This window comes from Aristolochia californica, unplaced genomic scaffold (genome assembly GCF_029961685.1).
Source record: "Aristolochia californica isolate CCGP_79_NKW_82.1479 unplaced genomic scaffold, dmAriCali1.0.hap1 SCAF_6, whole genome shotgun sequence".
NCBI lineage: Eukaryota > Viridiplantae > Streptophyta > Magnoliopsida > Piperales > Aristolochiaceae > Aristolochia > Aristolochia californica.
In genome coordinates this window covers 44,604,669-44,631,596 of record NW_027182257.1, presented here as the reverse complement: position 1 = coordinate 44,631,596, position 26,928 = coordinate 44,604,669, and the positions used below count along the sequence as shown (strand labels likewise).

Here is a 26,928-nt window from a genome sequence, read left to right as displayed (position 1 = left end):
AATCTCCTCTCTTTGTTCTAATAGAGTGATTAGCAGCATGCATTAAGATCAGCAAACTCATGTGCTGACCAATTGGCAAAAAAGAGTGTCTCTTGCCCCCATTTAGTGACCAGAAGCTCTCCTCAGCTTTAAGTTCTAGGCTTTGGCCCTGTTATTTTATTTTTATCCTTAAAGCTTAAGGTTCAAGTTTGTAATGTTTTTTTCTTCTCCAAGAAATAAGGCCATTCACCATTCTTCAGAAGAAAAGAAAAAAAGCAGATCTCATAATCAATGTCAAAGAAACCAGAATTTATATCCGTAAGCATAACTTGCATTGAACATAAAGTGAATTTTCGTTAGCAAAGAGGTTAATGTATGAAAACCGACTGCCTTCGAGAGATTTAGAAGAGAGAGAGAGAGAGAGAAGAGAAATTGAAAAGAGAAGAAGTTGCAAAAGAGCAGCCAAAAGCTGCATCAGAGTCAGAGCTCAAAAAGTCGAGCCTTCCCCTTTATTGATTTAATTAATGAGTAACATCAAAAGGACAGAAATGCCCCTATATACAAGATGTCTTATAACTACTTCAGTACGTATCAGAATTGTATGAAACTTTAAACACAACATTATAACAAGTAGCCTAATATGCTGGACCCATTAGACTCCACATAGGATGGTAAAATGACCAAAATACTCTTACTCAAGTATTTCAACAATGTACAAATTAAATAATTATAGAGAATAGAGTAATACTGCATGCTATCTCTCATCGTTTACCTGTTCAGAAGTAGCCATTGAGCCATGACACGTAAGCAGCAAAACTCTGTTTGGATCCCCCAAGAGGGGATGAGCCTTAAGCTGATCCTTCAGACAACTAATATCATCCCAGCCAGTCATAAACACTAACACACCGCCTGATCTTTCCTTACGACAAATATGGCACAAAACAGCCTCAATAAGATTAAATCCAATGCAGTCAGGTGTCCAAGAAGCCAGGGAATCACGAGTTCGAGAGGAATACATTTCAAAGTTTGATTTGTTTAAAGCATCCTGCAGAATCAGGGTAAAGTGAAGTTCTCTAATTATTTAGAATAAAACATTGAAGAAGATCAAGTCTAGATCAAAATCTTTGTTTCAGTTGCATACCTCCACGAGCTGAGTAATCTGATTTTTCCTCTTTCTTGGCAACAGCTGCTTCTGTGTTTTCCACAGCTTATCTTGACCATAATCATCAACTTGATTGAACGAGCTCAGCTTATATCCAGTCATTTCCAATATGTCTTCAAGAAAATGTCCTCTCACAGGATATGTAAAGCCCTGTAGTGAATGTGAAAAAAGTGTAATGCAATATGTTTCTTTTAAACATTGAATGAAATTTTAATTAAGAGAAATGAAAGTGAAGGTAAATACATGAAATGGGAGAAGGAAATGATTTCACTTTTTAGAAAAAAATTATTTCTTTTATTTAATGAATTTTCAGCTAAAAATTAAAATCACTTCCTTTGTAGCTAAAATAAAATAAATAATTTCCTTTCTTATAAGTAAATTTTTTTTATAATATCTTCCATCCCTACCCATATGTGCTCAAATATAAGCACAAAGAGCAACTTTAGTTGAAAAGCAACTCCACTCTTCAACAAGATGCTTTTTATGAGCAACCCATGTATGTTTCATAAAAATAAATAAATAAAAACTGATATGCTTTGTCTGATGATTCATTAGACTCACAAACAATGGAATTTAAATTTTAAATTTTTCTTTAAGAATTTGCCCTATTGATCTTTCAAAAGTGATGGATTTTACTGGGTGTGTGGCCTTAAGGAGTTCAAGTAGTTTGATGGAGGCTATGTGAGGCAGAATATGAGATAATTGCAAAAAAAAATTGACCCTAAGCACACCACTTTGCAGCAATGGTCTCCTTCGCCCAAAGGATGTATCAAGCTCAATTTTAATGGAAGCTCTTTTGAGAACCCAGGGCGGTGGGCTTTATGGGACTTTTTCAATCTTCTAGTGGAGATATCCTTCTTTCCTTCTTAGGCCCTTTGGGAGTTGTTGATTCCACCTTTTATGGGCTTTCAGCTTTAGTAAATGGCTTGACAATTTTCAAACATAGATCCAAGGTCAGCTTGTTGTGGAAGGTAATTCACTGGTAATTATCATCGGTGTAGCAAGAAGAAAGCTAACCTCCCCCTGGAGATTGAGGAGTTTGTTATATGAAATTTTGGATCTTGTTGATGATGTAATTAGTTGGTCCCATGTTTTAGATCAGCTAATGGCCTGACTCCCTTAGCTGGTCCCATGTTTTAGATCAGCTAATGGCCTGACTCCCTTAGCAAAGAGGAGGTTTCCCTCCAATCCCTAATTGTATAGGATTGCCCTCTTCTATTGTGGAAATCTGCCTTTGGGCTTGTTATGAAAGCGCCCTTTTTTTTCTCAAAGAGAGAAGGAGAGAGAGATTACCGGAATATGGATTGTGGGGGCCCCTCCAAAAAATTTTGAAAACAACTCAGCATTCAGAGTGGCACTCATTAGAATCAACCTGAGATCCCGTCGACGAGGGAGAAGATCCTTCAATATAATTAATAAGAAATCTGAAGTACATGAAATTCAGCCAAATCAGCAAAATCCTAGCCTTCAAAAAACATTTGAACATCAGATATTTGCAAGTGGATAACAAAAAGATGCAGATATAAACTATTAGAATCAGGGCAATTAATTTTTGCTATCATTGCAGCAAAAAAAATTATAAGAGTTAAAAATTCACACCTTCATTCATTCCGCGTTCATGAATTTCATCAACGAAGACATGGGTTATACCATTCAGGTTCCGGTCTGTCAACAACCTTCTTAGCAAAATACCGCTGGTACAAAAAAGCAGATGTGTGTTTTTTCCTTTCATTCCTTCTAATCGAACTTTGTAACCAACCTAGCAGAAAAGGCTTATATTGCATGGAAGCTAGAAAAAGAGGGTTCTTGAAATTTTTGAAGAACAGAAGATAAGTAATGAAAAACTACAGATGAGTGCTTACAGATTCACCAAGAGGCTCCCCTCTTTCTGTTGAAACTCTTTCTGCAACAGCCATAGCAGATATTCTTCGAGGCTGTGTACAGATGATGCTACAGAAGGCTCCACGTCCAGACTCTACCTCAGATTCTAATATATATTGAGGCAGTTGAGTAGTTTTTCCGCAGCCGGTCTCACCAGAAATCACTACAACCTATCATCAGAAATTTAACCCAACATTGGTTTGAAATTTTTCCCAAAATTTATCAAAATCCAAAAATGTAACATTGAAATTTCTGTGCATGAAAAGGTTGATATCTGTAAAACACAGCATAGCATTTGTCTAACAAATCCCCAAACAATTCACAACAACAGAGTATTAAACAGGAAGGATGAGAAAAAGAGAGGAGAATGGCAGATTACTCATTGGGAACAGCCCCTGGTGGCATAGATTACACAATAACACAAATTCAATGACATATGTATAATGCAAGTGTAAGACAGATAGCATTATATAAGAAACCCATCAACTAAAATTCAGACAGCAAAGGCATGTCCAAAGTTTTTTTTTCCCCCACTATCATGCAATGATTCCAATGTGCCAAAAACAGCAGAACTGTAAGGAGGGGAGGCTAGGCTTTGGTCAAACCTGTCTTCTGTAAGGTTTGACCAAACCCAACACAAATATTAATAGGGACAATACAGATAAATAAATATATATATATAAAGGTTTAGACCTATAAAATCGGTGCTTTTTTTAGGGAACTTCTAAGCTAAGTTTGAGACAAATATAATTATTGAAATTATCCTTACAGGTGCATGAATATTGTAGATTACATATTTACTAACAAAATGCTATGTATAGAAAAAAACTTGGCTTCAATCTCCTCCTCAAAAATTTTCTTTTCTTTCTTCTGTAAAGGGACATATACAGGTTAAGTCTGGTCCAGCTAGTCAACCCAAAGCTGACCCAATAATTAATCCGGCAACCACAACTACAACAAACCCAAACATTATGGTTCAGATTGAGGTTGATTGAGATAAGTGGCTCAGGTTTGGTTTGAGTGAGGTTGGATCAATCTTGTGCCTGTGAAGTTGCATATATAGGATTAGAATAAGAGAGAGAAGAAAGCAAGAGGCGAGGGAATAGAGTTGCCACACACAAGGAGGAGCGGCTATTGGAGGTCAGGCCTGACAGCTCAGCTTTCATTTATATTAAATCAGGTGAATAATTACAAAAAAACATAAACCCACCTCTATCTATTACATAAACCAACGTTATAATTCTAAATAAATAAAGATAAGCAAGAACTAAAACAATCACTCAATAAAACCTAAGAGAGAAAAAGAGGACAACAATTATTACCCTGACTTGCTACATTAACAGTGCCCCTACCGAGCGGCCCTAAAAATATACACGAAGATATTTAAGATTGAAACAAAGAGTAGTTTTTATCTGAAACTAAAGTAGTATGACTTTTTTTCCTTTCTCTTAAGATTTTGCAGATGAAGTTTTAAGTGTTTCTGAACATGAATTTTACTTCATTCAGCACATTACGAGAGTATGGATTTTTTTCAAACGTTATTTGTCAAAAAAATATGTTGCTAAACATACTCGCTGAAATTTCCCATTAAAGGGCGGATATCAGCTCCAAAGCAAAACCTGATTTCGTGCAATAGCGGAGAGCAACCTCTCCTTCTCCTTGTAAGCAGGCAATGATTTCCTGAAATCAAGCAACTTCATGCCCTCTGGAGACTCCTGCAAATAAAGGTCCATCAATTAGAGACAACAACAGTAGTACGAGTAATATTGACAAAAAACTGGATAGTGTATTGATACACACAATAAATTCTTGAGGGATTACTGCCACCAAAGCCAACTCAACTTGAGCACCTAAGTTTTAAAATACTGGCACGACTTAAATACTAAAGCCTTTAAAATCAAGTCTTTCAAAAGGAAACACCATGAGAAATGTTGGTTCTCATTTTGTTACTCTGTAAGAGAGAAGAAAGATGAAGTCAAAAGTCCCTGTCAGCTAGAAATTGCAAGAATTATCCTCTCTTCTTAGGGGTATAAATAGTATCTGGAGTAAGTTATTCCATTACCGTTCCATCTTATTAAAAATAAGAGTATTCTATTTCCATTTATTCACCTGATTAACAATCAGATAAACGGATAAACAGGTAAATAAATGGAAAATTAAGAAAATTAGTTATAATCTATAAAGTTCTTATAAATTAAAAGGAAAGCATGAGATCATTTCATAATACCAAAAGACCTATAAAAACATCATATAACAGCATACACATCACAATATTCTTAAAAAATACATCATCCTTAAACAAAAACAAAAAAAAGATTATCTTTGAAAAATATGTGATTTGGGGAGAAAATAAAGGAGAAAAGAAAAGAAAAAGTGGCAAGGATGAACAGCAGCCTTGCTGCCTTGGAGACAGTGCCAAAAAGGCATGTCCTCCTCTTTTATAATCAGGGTTTTAAGTGAAATCTTATAAAAGGACAAAAATGCCCCTCAATACTCAAAAACACATAACTCCTAAAATACATGTCTAAATTGAATGGAAATTGAACCAGTGATAAAGTAAAACATTATCTATCTAATAGTTACACTATAAGACAAAGATGTAATGTGGAAAATGACCAAAATACCCCTAGACTGGTTTGTTAAGTGCGGAAAGCCAAGTACCTAACCCATCAGTGGACCAGGGATGGACGGAACCTAACCCAGGTAGACCGGAACCACCTAGCTCTGACAATTGTATCACTCCCCCTCAAGCTGGAGAGTAGATATCAAACAATCCCAACTTGTCACTGATGAACCCAACTTCACGTCTTCCCAAAGGCTTGGTAAATATATCTCCTAACCGGTTTGATGATTTTACATGAGTTATCACCTTTCCTTGCATAACCGCATCTCTAATGAAGTGGCAATTAACCTCTATATGTTTCATTCTCTCATGGAATACAGGGATGCTGGCAATAAAAATGGTTGTCTGGCTATCACAATTCATAACCATAGGGTCAAGTAACGTAAAGCCAAATTCAAGAAGAATGGACTTTATCCACATAAACTCACTATGTGAGTCATTGCTCGAAACTTGACCTCTGCACTAGACCTAGCCACAACTGTTTGCTTCGTACTTTTCCAGCTTACCAGGTTGCCTCCAACAAAACAACAGTAGCCTGACGTAGAACGTTTATCCATCTTACACCCAACATAATCGGCATATGAATACCCAAGTACATCAATTTTCCCATTTTGAGTATATAGAAAACCTTTTTCCAAGTGCACCTTTCAAGTATTTTAAATTCCTCTAAGCAACTTCTAAATGGACTTTCTAGGAATTTTCCATAAATTGGGTCATAACTCTCACAACAAATGAGATATCCAGTCAGATAACTGTGCTTGCTAGGCAGGGAGCTAACCTACAATCGCTGGTTATAAGGGATTTGCTCCCCCAAATTTTGTAAATTTTGTTTTTCTCTCTTTTATTAATACATCTTTTTCAAAAAAGAAAAAAAAAACTGTAGCATGGATCAATTTACCTACTAATTGTTGGCATTGAGTTTTATCCTTGAGTGTAGGACCCTAGGTGTCATGTAGATTATGATTAACTTTCATGGGGTGTCTATGGGTTTAGTACCTAATAAACCATACTCCTATAACATATCCAATATATATTTTCACTAAGAAAGAACAACACCTCACTTGCTATGAGCAACTTCAATGTCAAGGAAGTGCTTAAAATAACCCAAATCCTTTGTCTAAAAATGTGTGGCCAGATATTGTTTAACTTTTGTAATACCATCAAGATCATCACCAGTACATAGACAAGCAAAACCACCATTCCAATCTTCCTTTTAAGTAGGAACATAAAATGATCACAATAGCTCCGATAAAACCCAAAATGCAGTACCACATCACTAAAATTTTCAAACCAAGTGGACTCTATTAAGACCATAGATAACCTGTTGTAGCTTACACACCTTTCATGTCTCCCCCTAAGTAACATACCCAGAAGGTTGCTCCATTTACACTTCCTCATGTAGATCAACACATAGAAAAGCATTATTCACATTAAGTTGAAAAAGAGGTCAACCCTTATTAACAGCCACAGATATTAAGATATGTACCGAAGTAAGTCGGGCCACAGGAGAGAATGTCTCAAAGACATCAACTCTAAAAGTTTGTGTATACCCCTTTGCCACCAGCCGAACTTTATACGATTCAATAGAGCCATCAGCATTATATTTGATAGTATAAACCCAACGACACCCCACAATAGCTACTCCTGCAGGTGGATCACATAGACGCCATGTTCCTCTAGACACCAAAGCACTCATTTCATCATCCATAGTTTGTGTCCTCTAGACACCAAAGCACTCATTTCATCATCCATAGTTTGTGTCCATTCTGGAGAGTGCAAAGCTTCCTACACTGAATGAGAATGAGGTATATGGGAAGTAGACAATGACATAGCAAAAGACTTAAAGGATGGGGACAAAAAATCAAAAGACACATATTTGGATATCGGATGAGAAATACAAGATTGTTTACCTTTTCATAGACTAATAGGCAAGTCCAAATCAGAGACCACAAGATCTACAGGCAATGAAGAAGCTAGTAGATCATGAGAAGTGAGCTCTTCAAAGGTAACTGTTGGAGGCACTACAAAAGCACGAGAATGACGACAATAAACACAAAGAAGCAATGAAGAACTCAATGAAGCTGGTACATCCAAAACTGCTACAGGAACAGGACTGTTTGAAGGAAACTCAGGTGAGACGGGAAACTCAATAGAGGATGAAAATATGGAGTGTGTAAAAAAAAAATACATCAACTGACACATATGTCTTTCATCAAATAGGATCATAACATTTGTACCCTTTTTGTCAACGGGAATATCTGAGAAAAAACACATATAACAGACCGAGGTGACAACTTAGCAACTAAAGTTCCAAACACATGAATAAAACAAGTACATCCAAAAACACGAGGAACCACATCAAACAATTTACAATTTGGCTTTAAAACATGAAGAGAAATTTTACCACTCAAAACAGATACAGGCATACGATTAATCAAGTAGCATGAAGCTAAAATTGCATCTCCCTAAAAAAATTTAGGAACATTCATATGCAATAATAATGTCTTTGTAACCTCAAAGAGATGTTTGTTTTTATGTTCAGCCACCTTATTTTGTTGTGGTGTATAAGAGCACAATGTTTGATGGGTAATACTACAAGAAACACAAAATAATAAAAATTTATGATTAAGATATTCTAAACCATTGTCAGTACAAAGCACATGAACACAGACTCCAAACTAATTCTTTATTTCATTGAAAAATTTTAAGAATACATCAAACACTTCAATTTTGATGTAGTCATTTTTGTCCTTTTGTAAAAATTCACTTAAAACCCTGATTATAAAAAAAGAGGACATGCCTTTCTGGCACTGTCTCCAAGGTAGCAAGGCTTCTTTTTTTAAAAAATGGCACGGCTTTTGTTCATCGAGGCCACTTTTTCTCCTCTATTTTCTCCCCAAATCACATTTTTTCATGGTATCAAAGCATCAATGCAAGTCTTGGACAGATTTCTTTCAATTTTATGGACCTTCTTACCATTTTCAGCAATCTCCTTGAAGGATTTTCCCATATTTATAGACTGGTCGGGTAAAAATTCCAATTTTTCCCTTTGTCTACCTGTCTTAGTCTATTAGTTAATGATTAATGCTTCTACTTGATTGATTGTTGGGATTTAGAGGTTTTGATGATCCCAATTGGAGGAAATTCCTCAAATTTGCCTACGCCATCAACCCAATATTTGCGTCATTATCCATATAACCTGCATCATCCTGGTTTCTTTCAAATAAGTCATTCTTTCATCGATTTATGGTCTTAATTGTTGAAATTGATCACTATTGGTTTGAAATTGAGTGAATTGGGTGTTAAATTGCCCTAATTGAATTTAGTATGGGCCTCACTTGACTATACAAGCATAGAAATTTGGGAAAAGTGTTTCCCTTTGGTTGATTGACGCTCTAGTGTACTGAATTGTAGTGTTTGTGATATTTAATGGTTGATTCCAACACACAAGTTGTTGTCCAGAGGACTGCTGAGAGCTCAGATGTGAAATTCTCTCAGCCTATTCGGATAACTACGATCCAGTTGAATAGATGGAATTATGTAAACTGGTCCAAATCAATTTTGATGTATTTGAAGGCCAAAATAATGGCAAAATATATAACAGATGATCCCCCAATGCCTATTATTGAAGATTGGGTGGCATAAGATAATTTAGTAATCCCCTCTCAAAATCTCTCATCCACAATCCTCACTATTACTAGAGCACAACTTCCTAAGCTTGAAAAATTACTTATCTCATGCTGCGTTGGTCACATCATCTGGGCCTTATGGAAAGACAGAAATAACCGAAAATTTAACAGAAAATCTCTTCCAAAAAAACATTTTGATTAATAGAATTGTGGGACAAATTTCCTCGTGGATACTCATGCAGAAAGAATTTCAAAATTTAAAGGGCTCCAACTTTCGTGGAAATTGGTGACTTGTAGTTAAAATGTCTTACCCATCCCGCCCCCCGGTTATGGAAACTTGGTCCCCACCTCCGGTGGGACATTTCAAATTAAATTTTGACGGAAGCGCATTTTGCTGCCCTGGGCCTGCCGGATTTGGAGGGGTTATCCATGACGAAAATGGAAATCTTCATTTTTCTTATGTTGGGCCAATTGAAGTATCTGACTCAAACTACTGTTGGGTTGTATAATGGTTTAAAACCTTTCAAGCAATGGCTAGTGGGCCCTATTTGCATTGAAGAAGATTCCAAGGTCGTTATCAACTGGTGTGAAAGTTCTCTACACCTCCTTGGTGGCATTGGGATCTATTTGATGATATCTGTAATTTATTTTCTCAATTGCATTGTAATTGGAAATACATAGGAAGATTTGCTAATCATCTAGCTGATATTCAGGCTAAATTAGGCGTTTCCCTCCAACATCTTGTTGTGGAAGAAGGTCCTTTTTAGCCAGGTATTGTACTCTTTCCCTTCTCTTTTTCTAAATATACACCTTTTTACTCAAAAAAAAAAGATAATTTAGTAATGACCTGGTTGGTCAACAATATGGAGTCCAGATTTTGAGTTGCAATACTACTAAGGCAATGTGGACTACATTGGCTTACATTTTGCCTCAAGAAAGTAATTTGTCAACGATCTATGAGTTATATGTGAAATCTTTTAATATGATGTGTGAGGGTAGATCAGTGACAAATTATTTCACTGAGATGAAGAGGGTACTACAGGAGATAAGTACATTCTATCTTTTTACTACGAATGTTGAAGACATTCGTATGAAAGACAATTAGATTCAAGTAGCCCCTTTTTTGGGATGGTTTGGGGCCTGAGTATGATGTTATTCGAGTCCAGTTGTTGGCAAATGAGGATGTGACCACCCTTGAGCAAGCCTTTAACAAAGTTCTTTGAGCTAAAGGTGTAGTTGTTTTTCAGGTAGAGCTCTCTCAAACGCAGCAGCTCTTAACCTTCAGTCTTCTACTAGTAAGCTTGATGGTCAGTTTCGTGGTGGTAAAAATAGAAGTAGAGGTTGCTCTTCCTCTACCTGTGGCTGTGGCCGAAAAATGTGTTCATTGTGGTAAGACTAATCATATTTCTGATAAATGCTGGGAAATTTTTGGTAAACCTACCTGGGCCAACTCTATAATCACAGAAAGGCACGTCCTCCTCTTTTATAATCAGGGTTTTAAGTGAAATTTTACAAAATAACAAAAATGCCCCTCTATACTCAAAAACACATTACTCCTAAAATACATGTCTAAATTGAATGGAAATTGAGCTAGTGATAAAGTAAAACATTGTCTGTCTAATAGCTATACTATAAGACAAAAATGTAATGTGGAAAATGTGTGAAATGACCAAAATACCCCTGTGCTGGTATTTTAACAATCTTCTTCATGTCATGAGGAAACTCTGAATCCTATCTTCCAAGTTGTACATTTAATACAATAGAAATTACTTTTATCTCCTTAGAGTTAGACAAATAATCAATAATCAGATATGGACTAGTCATTACCCAATTTTGTTCCATTTAATAAACAGTAAACTTATTTTTTATCCCATTTCCATACTGTTTAACAAACGGTAAACAGAAAATCAGATAAATGGGGGAAATGGGCACCCCTATTTCTTCTCTGTTCTTTCTTTTGTTCTTCCCTCTTCTCTCTTTCGTTCTTCCCGCTTCTCACACTTCCTCGTCTCCAACTTCACGCAGCACTACAAATTCACACTTCCTTCTCTTTTCTCACTTCTACTTTGAGTATCAAAATGTGAAGTCCTAAGGTTCCAATAAAGCAGAACAAAACTCAGGTTTTATTATGAGAAATAAGACTGCATTGCACATATTTAGGAGCAATCTAGAAAGGTCAACAGCCAGTTTCTGGTGGCTCGGAAACCAAGACAAGAACATTAAATATTAAGGAAAGAAATATGCAAGGACAAGCATATTCTTAAAATTTGATCTACTGCTGGAGCTATTGAGTATCAGCTAGCAACAATGTTATTCGTTTGCAGAGAAAAAAGGACAATAATACCTGCCAAGACCTCTGCAAATTCCTCATTCGGATGCTCTTTCTCTGTAGAATCCTTTCCATAACTGATTCATCTAGCAAAAAATCTTGGTCTTCTTCCAAGGTTGCAATTTCAGTCTGACTTACACCTGCATTATCTACATTCTCAACCTTTCCAGAGATCAATTGCATCCTATCCAGGTGTTCTTGAAGTAGGCCTTCAACTCGCCTTTGCAAACTAAGAGGAATCACAACCTGCGAAAAAAAATTAATAATAAAAAAGAGTATTGTAATTGGTCAGATGAATAAAAAATGGACAGAAGGTTTCTATTGATTTCATTTCCTACAAACAGTACCTCTCTTTGTGGACGCTTATCATCGAGATCAGGTCTATAATTGGGCAGAGGAACTTTACTTGCGACCACCACTTTCCCGTACAGTTCACTGGGCAACATATATATTAACTATAATGTTAAATGTGCAAGTTAAGGTTTAAACTACGTGTTATCACTTTTCAGATACCTGTAAAGGCCCATCCCTTTGGCAAGATTAGAGATTTGCTCATAGTCACGTCGGTCTCTTTTATCTCGTGAAATTATTTCATGTTCTTCTTCATTACGTAAAAGCAAGCTGAGCTTCCACCTCCATTCGTCAATATTGGCAACTGATGAAGATGCCTGCCATCACGATTCTATTTAGGGCTACAAATAGAACCAATGTTTGATAGAAATACTTTAAATGAAAACTAACAAAAGCATGGACTTTAACTGTTGACAACTCCAAAACATTCTGAGCAGCAATAAAGGAACGTCATGAAACCACAACATAACCCAGGTAGATATCACTTATTTGTGATTTTTAATGTCATGCACAACTGAAGGCCCTTCGAAGGAAATCTAGTTCGAATTGATAATTGAGAAATAACAATAATGCTACATCTGAATCGAGCTTTGCATGGCTGAAAGAAGTACTGCATTTTAAAAGAAGACAGCTCAAATTGAATTAATCCATCTAATTGGTGAACAAAATGGTGTCCACTTTTAGAAGATTTTAAATGATTAGGATTGTCGCGTGGCATTTGAATCGAAGTTAAACAGGAAATTATGAAAAAAAAATATATACAAAATATCACGTTTTATTATCGAAGATATCAGAATCCATCCAGTGAAAAAAAATTAATAATAATAATTATTATTATTATTATTATTTGCCGTCCAATTCTGCGCGCCTAACTATAGAGTGTCACGTACTTAACAAAATATCGAGTTACAGTACGTTAAAATAAAAATAAATAAACCAAGGGAGAAAATTGGAACCTGCTGACTCTCGAATTCACATTCATATTCATCGTCCGAAAACTGCTCGACAGCGTAACTGCAAAAACTTCGCCTTCCAATGGCAGAATTACTCTGCCCAACTGCTCTGCCACCTCCAGTATACTCGCAAGTCAAAAACCAAAACCGTTGAAAGATGGAAATACAGCCCCGATAACTCGGTGATCTTCGAACTGGAAGCGCCATCGTGGTTTTTCCGATTCTTAGAACAAACCCTAACCCGAAATGCATTTGGAACTCTCAGCTTGCACCGCTCCCGCCAAAATGACTTCCGAAGCCGAGAGGACCCGTCCTCGGGAGTTCGCTAGGTTTTGTAAACTGATGTCTCTGAACTCATATGCTCGCGTGCCGCGGGAAGCAAATGTACGGTCAGTAGTGAAGGCCGGAAACAAATCAAGTATGTTTACGCTTACTCCCTCAAAATATAATAAATTTAATTTTACTCCCTAAAATATAACTTAATTGAAATTACCAATGGTCAAAATATACACAACACGATCTCAGGACTTTTTTCTGATTTTTAAACGACATAGAATTGTTACCCAATTATAAACTAAAACAAAGCAAAAAGTCTTTTAGATATGTAACAAATTGCCTTTTACTTGTACATAATTTATTAAATGAGATCACCAAATAACATATTTAGCATGTAATGTTTTAACTATTATTCGTTGTTAATATAGGTATTAATTTGATATTATTAAATATGTCAACATTTATTTAGAGTTTACAAGATGGTACTTACATCAAATAAGCACTTGCCTTTTGCTAATATTATTTGCATCTTAAAGGAGATGATAAGTGGATTAGAAATAAAATAGACTAATCCGTCGATAACTCATGTATGTACTTAAGAACAAATTTAGTCGAGATGTACTTTAATCATGGCTAGAAGTCATTTGTTCGATAAATATATGAAATCAAATTGAGTATTTTCTAAATTTGTTGTTGCATAAATATAACATGTATTTAGACATTGCCCATTAGAGTTTTAATTATTCGGAAATAACAATCAATTTCATTAAAATAATAATGAATTAAAATTTAAAACAAATTCATTTATTTATTCGTGCTAAAAATAACCAACAAAACAAGTGGGAGGTGAGACCCCAATCTTCGATAATCTTCCTAGTTATTCATATGTGATGGTTCTATCATCGATAATCTTTTTAGTTATTATTTCATTATGAATATGTTATTAAATAGCTTGTAAGTTTAATATATATATATATACGTTTAATGGCCCTGTATTCGAAAAATAAGAAAATAGAGCTAAAAATATCAAATATAAAAATATTTTGATGTTCATGTCGATTTTACTGTAAAATAAAACTTTGGCTGAATTAATTTTATACCTAACAAAGTTTAAGTTGATGGAAACATTAATTTTATATCACTAGAAAAGTAATCGATAGAAAAAATCCAATACATCAAACCGATCATTAATCACTTACCTCTCTTAAATCTAAACATGTTTTGCATAAACATTTTTTTATTGGCATAAATATTATAATTAATTTATTATACTATTTCTTATAAATTAATAAAATAAATAAAGAAATAAAAATTTTAATAAATAAATTGATTAAAAAGAACAATTTATTAATTTTGACTGTGGCCAAGAAGTAAGAGGTTTGATTATAAGCACGCATTTAAAATTACATGATACTAATGGTTAAATTTGGAATTTAATTTAAACCGAGGACTGTATTCAGCAAATACTCTTAAACCGACTTACAAGCGGGGTTTCGTTTCCCCGAAGTAAAAAAAACCCTCAAGAAAAATACGAAACTCGTATCGTTCTGTTTTTCACTTTGGCGTCCAGCGTTCTCTCTCTATTTCGTTGAAACAGAGATGGCCATCTTCTCTCCCGCGTCTCGTATTCCTTTCCCTTGTTTTATTCTCACGCTTTTTTCTCTTGCCCTCAGTTTCAACCTTTCGTGGGGTGAGCAGATCACGTACAAAGGTACTTTCTTCTTTCTTTCCCGTTCCTTTCATTTATATCAGTCTTACTGTACGAAAAACTCCATAGGAAGAACAAATGAGATTTTGAGTTCGGTCAAGGGTGCTAAAACTGCTCGACTTCCTTTGTTTTATCTCTTGTTCTTTTTCGTTTTGTCTGTCTGTTGCTCATCTACTACGCGGTAGCTGTTGAGGTTGGTGAAGTTTAGACGTGAGCTTGAACAACTATCGGAGTATTCAGGTTTTCTGGGTTTTTTTGTTTGAGATATCAGCGCGAAAATTCTAACCACATCTGTTATAGGCATCAGGCTTACTCGGTTCAAGGCGCATGCACTTCACTCAAGAGTCTGCTATCTTCAGATAGATTTTGTATTCTGGTTCTATGTTTTAAATGTATACAACATTATGTTGATAGATCAGTGTCGATTGACGTAGACATGGCTTTTGGATTATAAGCGAAGTTTGAATATTCATAACATGGCTTTTGGATCGTAGAATCTTTTGAAACAGCGATTGTTGCCATATCAAAACTCAAAACGTGAACACTACTATGCTTATCAGGTATAACTTTAAGGTCCCTTATCCTGTTGTCTTGCTAGTGTATTTTTCACTTTGCATCTTGTACGGTGTAGGTAAGTAATTTAGTTTCTCTTTCTCTCATGTTTTTTAAGGTTTGGTTTCTAATCAGTCTCGGGGTTGCAATGTGAGGTGCGATATAGTCAGTTTACCTTTTTGTTTTGTATGTCTTGGTATGTGTTGTGCATAGAGCAGTTTGGGAGGAAAGATAATTATCATTGGCATTTTTTGGGGTTAAGCTAGTGGTTGCTCATTGTTGGTGGTTTAAGCTTCTTTATGTAAATTGTGGAGATATATCTTTTATTTTGTTTGGAAATAGCTGTCCTATATTGGTTGATTGTTATCAAAAAGTTTATTTTTATGCTAACATTGTGGTGTTAGTCAAGTATTATCTTTTAGTACAATTATGCTTGCTTCTACAGTACTAAATTTTAAATGTACTGGCCTGCAGATATAGATACGAGTAACCCAGTTTTACACTTCCACCCACTGCCTCTTGTTGAACATTTGTCTGCCTACAGCACCAAAGATGTTATATCATGTGAGCGTGTACGAGTTGCTGGCATGTCCAGGCTAAAAGTAGATCGATTTGCTAATTCATTTCGAGTTACATTGGTACCATCGGCAGTAATACCTAGCAGGTTACATGGCAAAATTGCGGTTTGTGTCCATCGGTAAGGAAATGATCTTGAGTGAATACTATATAGTACTTCTACTAATACCATTAATCAGGTATCTACCATTGAATGTGGGGAAATTTTGCAGGAATGCATCTCTTGGCTTATGTAAGTGTGCAAAAGATGAGTGGAAGGCCATACAGAAGGGGCAATGGAGCAGTATTATGTCACCTTATGAGGATAGATACATTGATGTCAGGTTCACTGATGGAGCATCTGGCTCTGTCACAATATCTCTTCATGAAGGTTGTATTGATGATCTTGAGGTTATTGTCATGGTTTCTGCATTTGCACATTTACAGCCAATATATGGATTTTCTGTAGCTTTTAACTTTTATTTGGTTTGTTTTTATCTTTTTAATTTTTTCCCTGACTAATGTTGGTATTGCTTTTGAATTCTAGAGTGTCAACAATGGCGTATTCTTTTCCTTGGTTTTGGGTTTGTTTTGCTACTACTGGCTCCCATTGTCAGCCATTGGGTACCGTTTTACTATAGCAGTTCAATCGCTCTTGGTATTGTCCTTGTTGTCCTAATCCTATTGTTTCAGGTATTGTTACAACCTTTTGTCTTCTTCTTTTCGGCTATTGATATTTTAATGCTCTTTTTGATGGATCTTTTTCAAGTCACTGCCCTGGAATTAGTCCATGTTGTATGGAATCTGCTGTTGCGTTTTCTCATTCGAGATGGCAAAGAGACAGGTTTAGTCTCTGGGCATGTGTCCTCTTTACTGCTTGTATATGGAAGCGATGACATTTGGATGACGAGAATATTTGAAATGTCAAAGTTGCTCATTCAACTTATTCCTCTTTTATTTTTTTCCCTAAAATGGAAAACAACAAAAATATTCCTGATCTGTTGTTCTTGCCAGGAAGCTCCGGAAGAGAGGCAAATCTGAAACTCTATAGCAAAAGTGATTAGAGGGTTATTGGGCTTCAAGATTATCTCTAAAAACTATGAGATTTCTTGATCTCTTAATAAAACCCCATTGATTATCTCAAAGACTGCCTCAAGGATATAAAATGGGCTGCCTGTACTTTCTCAAAACAAAGTGGACACCATATACCTCCAAAAAATGTCTTCCATCTTTGATTTCCAATATTCAATTTGAAATCATGTGAATTTTTTTTATAAAAAATTATACTAGTTTTTGTAATAGTATCATCGTCATCATCAAAGCCTTATCCTTATTATTGAGGTCAGCTACAGAAATACTCCTGTCTTAGAGCCTAGAATATTCTGTCTAATATGCTGTTCTCCAAATTTTCTTCACCGGTATCCATCTAAATTTGTGTTCTTTATTACTTGTTGTTCCTATAACACCAACAACAAGTGCTTCTCATCAAGCACTACCAGTCCTCCTTTAAATGTGCTAGGTCCATATCAGATAATTTTATGAATTATATTCTTCTCAATGCCCACTTAATTTTGTATTTCAAACCCATAAAGTAGAAAGAATTTTTGTTATATATCTTTGGCCTCTAACTATTTTAAGTTCTATTGAATTTGTTTCATATGGTTTTAGCTCATATGCTCATTTTGAGATCAGCTACTTTTGAAATTTTTAGCTTCCGAGGCCTGACTTAAGTTCCTATTTTTCTGTTCTTGCTGTCTGTTGAATTGTCATTCTATCATGAGGGAATGTCTCCTGAATATGGTCAGTTGACTCATTCACGAACAAGTTAGAGCTGATATATTAAAGACTTGTTAGTGGGCAATAATCTCACGAACATGTTAGAGCTGATATATTAAAGACTTGTTAGTGGGCAATAATCCTACATAGATTACAAACATAAAAAACCCTATGCGAGTCGGGAAAAGAGCTCTTAAATTTGCTAATCATTTTGGGATGGACATGGATTTTTTATTTTCTTTTTTTTTCCCTATTGGCAGATAAATTTTATTTTATAGAAAAAGATTAGAAAATGGAAAGAAAGGGAAAATTACTAACAGCATTTATGATACAACATTTATTATTGAGTGCTAAAGTGGGCTCCTCTTTTGCTAAAGGGGATCCAATTTTAACATGACATCAGAGTAGGTTGCTTGTTCTGGTATGTCTAGTATGTGCATCACTTATTTTATACCCTGCTTATTTGTCTTTGTTTCTTGCTCATATTGTCTGTTTGTTTAGGTTTGGACCCCATAAATCAAAGTTAGGACAAATTCTGTGGTTATTTATTCTGGAAAAAGGCTTACTAATTTTAGCTAGTTATTTTGGGATGAATTTGGACCTAACTTTAACAGAATTAAAGCATTCTTAGTTTACTTTTGAACATTTTTTTTTTTTTTTTTTTTAAATGATGCTGATTTTTTATTTATTTTTTATCACATATTTTAAGCCTATCTCTTGAAATTATTCCACCAATTTGGATATGTGGTGTATTGTTTTGGCTCTCTAGGGCTTTCCTTGTCCTTAACAACATTACCACTTTCTTCTTATTCTTCTTTTAGAAAAAAAGATATTTTATTTAAAAAACATATTGATTTTTTACTTTTTTTTTTGCTATTATTATCATTATTTATGTTGCTGTTGTTCTTATTATTTTTTGGGAGAGTGGTGAACTTTGTGGTAAACAATCACAAAGTAATTTTCAGAGATGCTGGATAGGGCCAACTGAAAGCCTGGGTATACATGAGGGATGGTGTTACCACAGCAAAAGGTTGCCAGTAAACACCATTTTGGCTGAAGAACCAGAAAGAACTATTAGCAGTTCGCTTGATGGGGGAAGTCCATAAGTTGTTACCTTCTCGTGATGGTTGGATCATGTTAGTTTTTTATGGAAGTTCAAAAGGAAACTTAGGGTCTTTTGGTGGAGATGGTGATCTGCAATAATGGTGGAAGGATTGTGCTTGTCTTTTTTTTTCCCTTTAGGCATACTGAGTCTGCTGACGCGGATTTAAGAGCTATCCTTAAGGGCATTAGGCTTTGTACTTTTTCTTTCTTCGAACCACTCATGGTGTAGGGTGTTTTGCCATTCATCATCAATTATGTTTCTCGCATTCAACCCTAACAGCCCCTTTAATACTTTATTGAGATTATGTTCATGCGGATCATCTTGTGGGGATTCCAAGGGGCCAATTCCTTGGCTGATGCCCTCATAAGGGATGGGATTCTCCAACAATGCCTTGTTGTGGGGGGATTTCATTCTTCTGGCTGTTTGATTTTTCAGTTGCATGTGTATTGGACACATTCTTTTTGTTTTATTTGGTTGTAGTTTCTTTGCTTCTATGTAGTTAGCTTATTGTCCTCCTGCCCCTTGGCGCTTCTCTTCTCTATAATATTCTCATTTTCATTTAGAAAGAAAATTATTAGCAGCTCAAAGAATATGCTGCCAAGAGATAGGAAGATTATTGGATATTTGTTTCTTTGCTTGATGGTGAATGCTTGTTTTTTTATTTCACTTTTTCCTTAATATTTGCTGTGCATATAACTGACTCTTAACTGTTATTTCTCTCAAAGTTAGAAAATGGTCATTGTGCTATGTGGAACTCAACATGTCGTTCGGGGATCTCATAAACTCTTTGTTTCTCATTTCCAAACGGGGCATGAAGTTATTGCCAACTGGCAGAAAAAATATCTTTTACCTTACCGTCTATGGATCCGCGGTATGCTTTATCCAGTTCTATTGTACACAACTATTGTTCATTTTTATGCTTGATTTTTGCTCCTAACTACTGTTTTTTTTAGATTGGTGCTGGGTCTTTTCTCGTACAATACTTCTCAATGCTGGTCAACTCCATTCTAGTGAGGTTTGGACTGAGTGAAGATATGTATAATCCAGTAAGTCCTCTTTCTTCTTTCTCTTTTTGGCCTGTGGGGTGGGTGTTTGCAACCTAGAGAAGTCATTCAGAACTAGGAAGTCACGAGTCTTGGCTGTTAGTACCCTGATATGAGTCTTGTTACTTTTATTTTTACGTGCTGTAACAAAAAAAGTGTGTCACTATTTTAGTTTGAAGTGGAATAGCGAGGTTGCTCACATTAAAGAGGAGGCTTACTTTGATTCACCTGTGTCGGAATTTGATTAGAGATGTGTTGATTTCTAGGGACAAGACATAAACACAAGAGATCTCAAGGGAAGGAGAGAAGAGAGGAATTCTAGCTCTTGGGAGAGAGGAGAGAAGAAACCAAGGGAGAAAAGGAAGAGGAAAACAGAGAGAGGTGTATGAATGAATTTGAGCCAATAGGAAGAGGTTTGAATGCTCTACCCCATGTCTTGAGGCTATATTCATAGTTGTGTGAAGGTGTTTATAATGACTACAATGCCCTTAGGGTTGCATGCTTCAAAAGGAAAAAGACAGAATAGGATATACACCAACAATGCCCTTAGGGTTGCATGCTTCAAAAGGAAAAACACACAAGAGGTTGGCCCAAAAAGGTAAACGAGAGTAAAAAAGAAAAAAAATGACGGTAAGAGAAAGGTAACTGATAAAAGGGATACTGTGGGGATGAAAGGAAGGGGCAATGAATACTATGATTATAAAATTAAAAGGAATCTGATTTGAATAGATTTGACCAAGTAGGACCTCACATTAAGCATTTCTCAAGAGGGAGATAAAAGACAAAAAAAATTGACACAAAAATAACAAGTATGACCTTAAAGGAAATTTTCGGGGGGTGAGCATTATTTTTGGAGATGACTATGCCAAAGATACACAACCAAGTAGCAGAAACGCAAAAAATTGAAAATAACATCCAAGCATGATATCACATACCTTGAACGAGCACATCATGGAGTGCTTAAGTTTGGCACAACTCCCTAATTAGAAGAGAAATTTACCTAAAAAACTAGGACTCGAGGAGAAAAGGAAATTCAATTCATGTCAATGCATGGAGAGGTAATAAGAGAGAAAATAGGAAAAGGAGAGATTTTTTATAGAATTGAGTTTTGGTACTTCTGATGTCGGTATCTTCCAAAATATAGATCAAATTCACAATTGATTTATTGTTCAAGAAACTAAATTCAAAGAACTTTAATCCGATACCCAATTTGACATAAAAATCTTTCTCCTTGAATCTGTTATGCTCGCTTGATTTGCTTCCTTTTATAGCATGACCCTTGCTGACTTTAATGGGAATATCTCCTTACATATAGATCAGATTGACATGAAAGTTGCTCCTTCTGAAATTAGTCTTTGATATATTTCATTCAAGTATTATATTTTTTCAAGAAATATAATTTTTTTTAGAGAAAGAATCTAGTAGATTTCGGACTTTTCAATCTAGCCAAACTGAGTAGTCTTTCTTCTTTGATCAGCATGACCATTAACTCTTCCGATATTGATATGTCTTTCTAGAAATTTCAGATTGAAAATTGGTTTGATAGGTTAGAAAGTAGGCTTACAAAAATTTCTGTTGATATATAATTCCCCATTTAAAGTCTTGTTCTTGATGGTATAAAACGTCTTAAAAATTGAAGTTTTCTATTGCTGTTCGAACCTCTTCTGCTTCAAATATTAATTAATTTTTGTAAAGAACTCTGATTGCCAAAATTCTTTTTATGTTAGAAAGTAGATTCAAACATCTGTCTATCAATATATTATTTGCAATATGAAAAGTTTAGTATGGAGGTGTGAACACCAAGGAAACAACGAGTACTAGGACAGGAAAGGGAGAAAAAAGGTAGAATTGAACCTAAACTAGTAGAGATTATAAATCAGAAAAAGGATCACATTATCTCTGTGGGCTGACCAAGTCAACTCACAGAACCCGCTCTGATACCATATTGTATTTATGGAAAAGAGAAATACTTTACTAACTTGTTTTAATTTGAGTACAAGGAGACTCTATTTATAATAAAGGAAACAAGTAGAATCCGATTACCATTAAACTACCTTTGTCCCAGTTACACCCTAAGTCGAACTCTAAAAGATAAATCCTAGAATAATTAAACAACTAAACATAAATGGACGACTAAAGTAACTAAAACACCTTTAACTGAAACTCTTCTATGAGGCCTCATTCCCATGAGACTTCTCTCAGACTCCACCATATTAATTCTGGCTCTTGTGAGACTTCTTGATGTGAGAGTCATGTAAAATTTTTTCGTACCCATTCTTCATCAAAATTCAATTAAATATGATGTGAACTGACAATGGGGAGAAGTTGGATTCCTCATCAAATAGTTTACTTTTGTATTTTTTTTTGTTTTTTTTTTTTGGGGATACCTTTAATTTTTTTCCTGCATCCAATGCACACACAGGGGTTTAAGCTCCCCTAATTTGATCTTTTCTCTTCTAAAAGTTTGGAGAAATCATTTAAAAAAAAAAAAAAGGAAAGTGCTGTGAAATCCTAAAGGTCTGGGATTCCCTATCAATGACTGACATGGATTTTTATAATTGTGCAGTTGGAATAACTTGGTAAATTTTCCCAAACCTACAGTCAGCTTTGACAACTATATATTAATTGGCTAATAATTTTAGGAAGATATTCCTACTTATGTTAATCTATAATGTATCAATTCTTGAGGGTAGGGTTCTTATATTTTATGAGTCCTGTGCTAGCACATGATGTCCATGCAGAAGCAGTTGTTGACAAATTGTAATAAATATGTATTGTTGGCTGTTCTCACGGTATATTAGTATCGTGATGTCTAACCCATTGTTGTATGTTGGAGTGCCTTTTCCTTCTTTCTGATGTTTCACTTTGCATTGGCATGCCGTTCCTCAAGTTATATATATAGTTATGATCCTTATATTGCTTGAAGTAAATCTAGATGGTTTATAGATTGTTGAAAGAAAGGAGGGGGTTGTAGTTTATTCATCTATATTTGGGAGCTTCAGTGACATTCTCTCAATTCCTTTGTCTTAAATAAAATTCTCATTCACTATCCAAAAGAGAAAATAATCATTTGTCAAATGTGAACGATTTACTATAATTTATATACTACGGTTGCAGCGATGCAATTCAGTGGTGACAGGATGGTCATTACTGTTGGATGTGTACTTTCATGTTTTGATGCCATAACAGATAGCTAATATATCCTCCATCTCTGGGAATGTCTGGTGATAATGTCTAAGACTATGACTGCACTCTTTTTGTGGTATTTTGTTGTTTTTTATTGCGGGCGCAGGTGAGGTTTGAAGTAATCTTTCCATATTTAAATCGAAGCTGAGGAAGTAATCAGTGCGCCGACGCCCTAGACCACATGATCCTAACCATTTTTAACATTGCAGATAGTCCTTGTATGACGTGATCTGTTTATGGATGATTTTGAACACCTATGCTTAATCCCTTGGAATGCTAATTCTCATAGTACTTGACTGTAAAAATTCTAATACCAAGGAGTTCTTTATAAATAAAGCGTAAAGAGTATTTTTTAGGATGCCAAATTATTTAGTTAATTATTTTTCTTTTCTTTCCATACAGGTCTCTGTGTTTCTATTGGTAGGCATCTTTCTAGCAGGAGCTGCGCTTGGGTATTGGATTGTTCGAAAATTTGTTCTTGTAGAAGATGGAACAGTGGATGTTGGTATTGCTCATTTTGTTAAGTGGACACTGCGAGTCATTGCAACAGTATTTTTCTTCCAGGTATTTCTTCTCCCTCTATCTTGCTAATCTTCTTATTACTCTTTTTTTTTAATAAAATTGTTATGGGGAATATGCTGGTAAGTTGGATTTTTTTGAATTTTTTTTCTTATAATCACAGTAATATTGGTAGAAAACTAATGTTGTTTTTTCTTAAGCACCGTGTCATTGGAAGAAGACTAATAAAAAATTTGACTAGATATAATTGCTCTTGATTTTGTTTAGATCCTGTCACCTATATTCTGTTCAATGTACTAATATGTCTTTCCTTACGTGTATTTCATCTTCAAAAGTATGCCAATATTTGGTGATAATACTTCCAGATAAAAAAAGAGAGCAGGTCATGTAAGCGAAACAGTTCGCAATCAACTGGAACATGTTCATTAATGGTATATGTAGAAAAGTTCATTTATAAGATTTTTAGGACCACCTTACGCATGTTTATCTCCCTTAAATTCTTGCATGCATAGACATGTACCGTGCAGAGTGGCCTAGTAGACAGTGTGTCTATCCTGTTATGATCATCAACTATCCTACTCATCTTTAATGTGTTCTTTTTTCTCAAGTGGGATTGAGTTTGCTTGTTCAGAAGGGTGAGGTATCTTGATGTAGTTATTCCTTGTAGATATTAATTATCTGTTAAATATGTTCAGTCTCTGACGTTGAAATTTCTACAGAGCACCCTTGATACTCTTTTAGCAGTGTTTGCACTGTCTTCTTGTTGGGTCATCTGCTCTGTCATGACTTCTAAGTTGTCATGGAGTCGAAAATCAATGTAAGTCTTTTCAAATCCGGTTTTTCTTTGTGCTTTCACCGTAGTGGGCTGTTTAGCTGCACATTATGCTGTTGTGATTGCTGTTCTATGGAACTTTTAGCATGGTGTTGATGTAGAAAAAACCTCCAGATATTCAAGGAAACTTTTTGTTAAGCTCTTATCCCAACTAGTGTTATCTGTATCAGTGAAAATATAGCCTTGTAATTTGAACTGGTGAATGAAATTTTTTAGGTTAGCGCAGTCAGAATACAGTATAACTTGGCATGATTGGACTTTCCAGACTTGGTCCCATTTGTTAATAAGTCAATTCTGATATTAGTTACATTCGCATTTCAAAACGTAAAAAAGAAAAAAACTTGTGTGCAAATTACCCATTGTATAATTTTTCACAAAATATCTACAATAATAACAACAACAACAATAACAACAACAACTCAGGAAATTAGAATCTATTTATTGTTATCATCATCATTATCATCATCATTATCATCATTATAGTTGTTTCTATTTATGAATATTATTATTTTTATTTCTAGATGCTCTAATTTGGGAGGACGGATGCCTGGATAATGGTATAAGATTTGGTTGTTATGTGCATATTTTCAGCTAAATAAACATTTTTTTTGAAAAAATCTAAATAAACATTGAAGTTTCTTCTTAAAAAATTATTAAATGAAAGCTATATTCTTGTAGGCAGCTTATTCATCAGGCAAAAAGAACGCTATGGCAACAGAGGGCGTGCCAAGCGTCTGCTACTCACAAACGCACCAAGTTTCTAAATAAATCTCCAAAGATGGGATCTAGAAGGCCTGCTTTGAAGAACCACTGGAGTTCAGTTTTTTGGTCGTCTTCTCCTTCAAAAGGTACAACTATTTGGCTCATCCAAGCTTTTATTCTTTGCTCTTCTTTTTTGTTGAAATTATTTATTTGATAAAAAATTCTGTGAGAATTTGTTTTAAAATTTTACTTATAGATTTTGTTCTTTTTTTGGTATGCCATTTTGGTGTTATTCCATTAAGAAGAAGTGAAATTTATTAAAGCTGCAAGCAGCTAAAATAAAAGCAAATTGTAAAACTCGCAAAAGATTTGGAGGGCATATGAAAGGCTTGGGAGCATTCAATCCCTCATTCGCTTCCTACCTGCTTGAGTATTACGCTTTCTTTTTATTTTACTCCAAAGAGAAGTTTTACTCAGATGTGACCCTAAACCCATTGTAAATACAAAAAAAAGAGCAATAAAAATTGCAGATTCTGAAAGGTATACGTGCTCCAAAGAGTTGGAAAATGGTGTTAACATACTAGAAATAGACATTATCTGGGGGAAAAAATGAAGAAAGTAAATCCTCAAAATGATGCTAACATGTATAACAGAGACATTTTGGTGGGTACAGAATATTCATGTTCAGGGGAGATATCTAATGCATCCAAGACATGTTGTGGTTCGAAAGACTTACCAGTCAGTAATAGATCGTGGACCTATTAAACGTACTAGTAAATATAACTTATTAGGACCTTAAAATTTCATTGCATGGATAGACAGCTATCCGGTAAGTGATATGTTTTTGGCATGTGTTTAGTGAGACATGGCTTGTCCACAGTAAGACCATTCAACCTGGAGGGATTGCATCATCTTAAAATAACTTTCTTGTGGAGATAATCTACGCATGCTTTACTCATGGTGGATGATATCTGGCCTATCCTTTGATGAGCGCCTTGAAACTGTGGATTTATGAGTGCATCAACGTTGCCAATTTTTTTTTTAGTTGTCTTCACATTGGCCATTGCCTTGTTATTGATATTCTGATTAAAAAAGTGGCTTGCTTATCCCACAGAGACCACCGTCCATAAGCAAGACTACTACTCTACCTTTCATAAGACACCAAGTCGTAAGAGATTCTCAAAGAGAGAGTGGGAAGAATTCACCGAGCAGTCAACAAGAGAAGCATTGGCTGAGTGGGCATCTTCTCCAGAGTTGGCTGATTGGGTGACTGAAAATGCAGATCGCATTAAGGTTGCTCCGGGAGAATGTTCGGATGATGGCACTGCAAGCAGCTCAGGAACTTTTAAGGAGACAGCTGAAGGGAGAGAGTGGTATTAGCATGTTCAGGTGGTACTAGAAACTGGCGATTGGGTAATCAACAAGAGAAGCATTGGCTTGAGTGGGCATCTTCTCCAGAGTTGGCTGATTGGGTAACTGAAAATGCAGATCGCATTAAGGTTGGTCCGGGAGAATGTTCAGATGATGGCACTGCAAGCAGCTCAGGAACTTTTTAAGGAGACAGCTGAAGAGTGAGAGTGGTATTAGCATGTGCAGGTGGTACTAGAAACTGGCGACAGTGTAGCCATCTTATAGCTGAATGTACATGACTTGAAATTAACTCCAGGAGTAGGTTTAGCGTAATTTTTCCTTCATTTGTAAATATTCTCTTACCCAAAGTTTTTGTAAACCATTAGAAACATGCCTGCGGCAATTGTATTATCTGTT

At 35.4% G+C, this 26,928-nt stretch overlaps 3 protein-coding genes across 3 annotated transcripts in view; 2 read left to right on the top strand and 1 right to left on the bottom strand.

Annotated features, from left to right (window-relative positions):
• The window catches only part of LOC137967140 (DExH-box ATP-dependent RNA helicase DExH3), a 19,415-nt gene extending 6,203 nt beyond the window's left edge, over window positions 1-13,212 (bottom strand). Inside the window, exons 1-10 of the mRNA XM_068813591.1 lie at window positions 12,911-13,212; window positions 12,117-12,271; window positions 11,951-12,038; window positions 11,619-11,849; window positions 4,642-4,737; window positions 3,004-3,192; window positions 2,741-2,900; window positions 2,435-2,565; window positions 1,121-1,291; window positions 752-1,024 (exon numbers count right to left, since the gene is read on the bottom strand). Coding sequence (XP_068669692.1) covers window positions 752-1,024; window positions 1,121-1,291; window positions 2,435-2,565; window positions 2,741-2,900; window positions 3,004-3,192; window positions 4,642-4,737; window positions 11,619-11,849; window positions 11,951-12,038; window positions 12,117-12,271; window positions 12,911-13,159 — 1,743 coding nt within the window. The 5' untranslated portion in view covers window positions 13,160-13,212. The remainder of the gene's footprint in view (window positions 1-751; window positions 1,025-1,120; window positions 1,292-2,434; window positions 2,566-2,740; window positions 2,901-3,003; window positions 3,193-4,641; window positions 4,738-11,618; window positions 11,850-11,950; window positions 12,039-12,116; window positions 12,272-12,910) is intronic.
• LOC137935506 (uncharacterized) lies at window positions 13,193-23,601 on the top strand. The gene is made up of 7 exons (XM_068780152.1): window positions 13,193-13,325; window positions 15,918-16,140; window positions 16,232-16,389; window positions 16,546-16,691; window positions 19,605-19,750; window positions 19,833-19,925; window positions 23,511-23,601. The coding sequence occupies exons 1-5, from the start codon at window positions 13,193-13,195 to the stop codon at window positions 19,659-19,661; spliced, it is 717 nt and encodes a 238-aa protein (XP_068636253.1). The 3' UTR covers window positions 19,662-19,750; window positions 19,833-19,925; window positions 23,511-23,601.
• LOC137935505 (uncharacterized) lies at window positions 19,691-26,928 on the top strand. The gene is made up of 6 exons (XM_068780151.1): window positions 19,691-19,750; window positions 19,833-19,925; window positions 23,511-23,672; window positions 24,347-24,444; window positions 25,138-25,307; window positions 26,276-26,928. Exons 1-6 carry the CDS (start codon window positions 19,691-19,693, stop codon window positions 26,539-26,541), a joined length of 849 nt encoding a protein of 282 aa, XP_068636252.1. The 3' UTR covers window positions 26,542-26,928.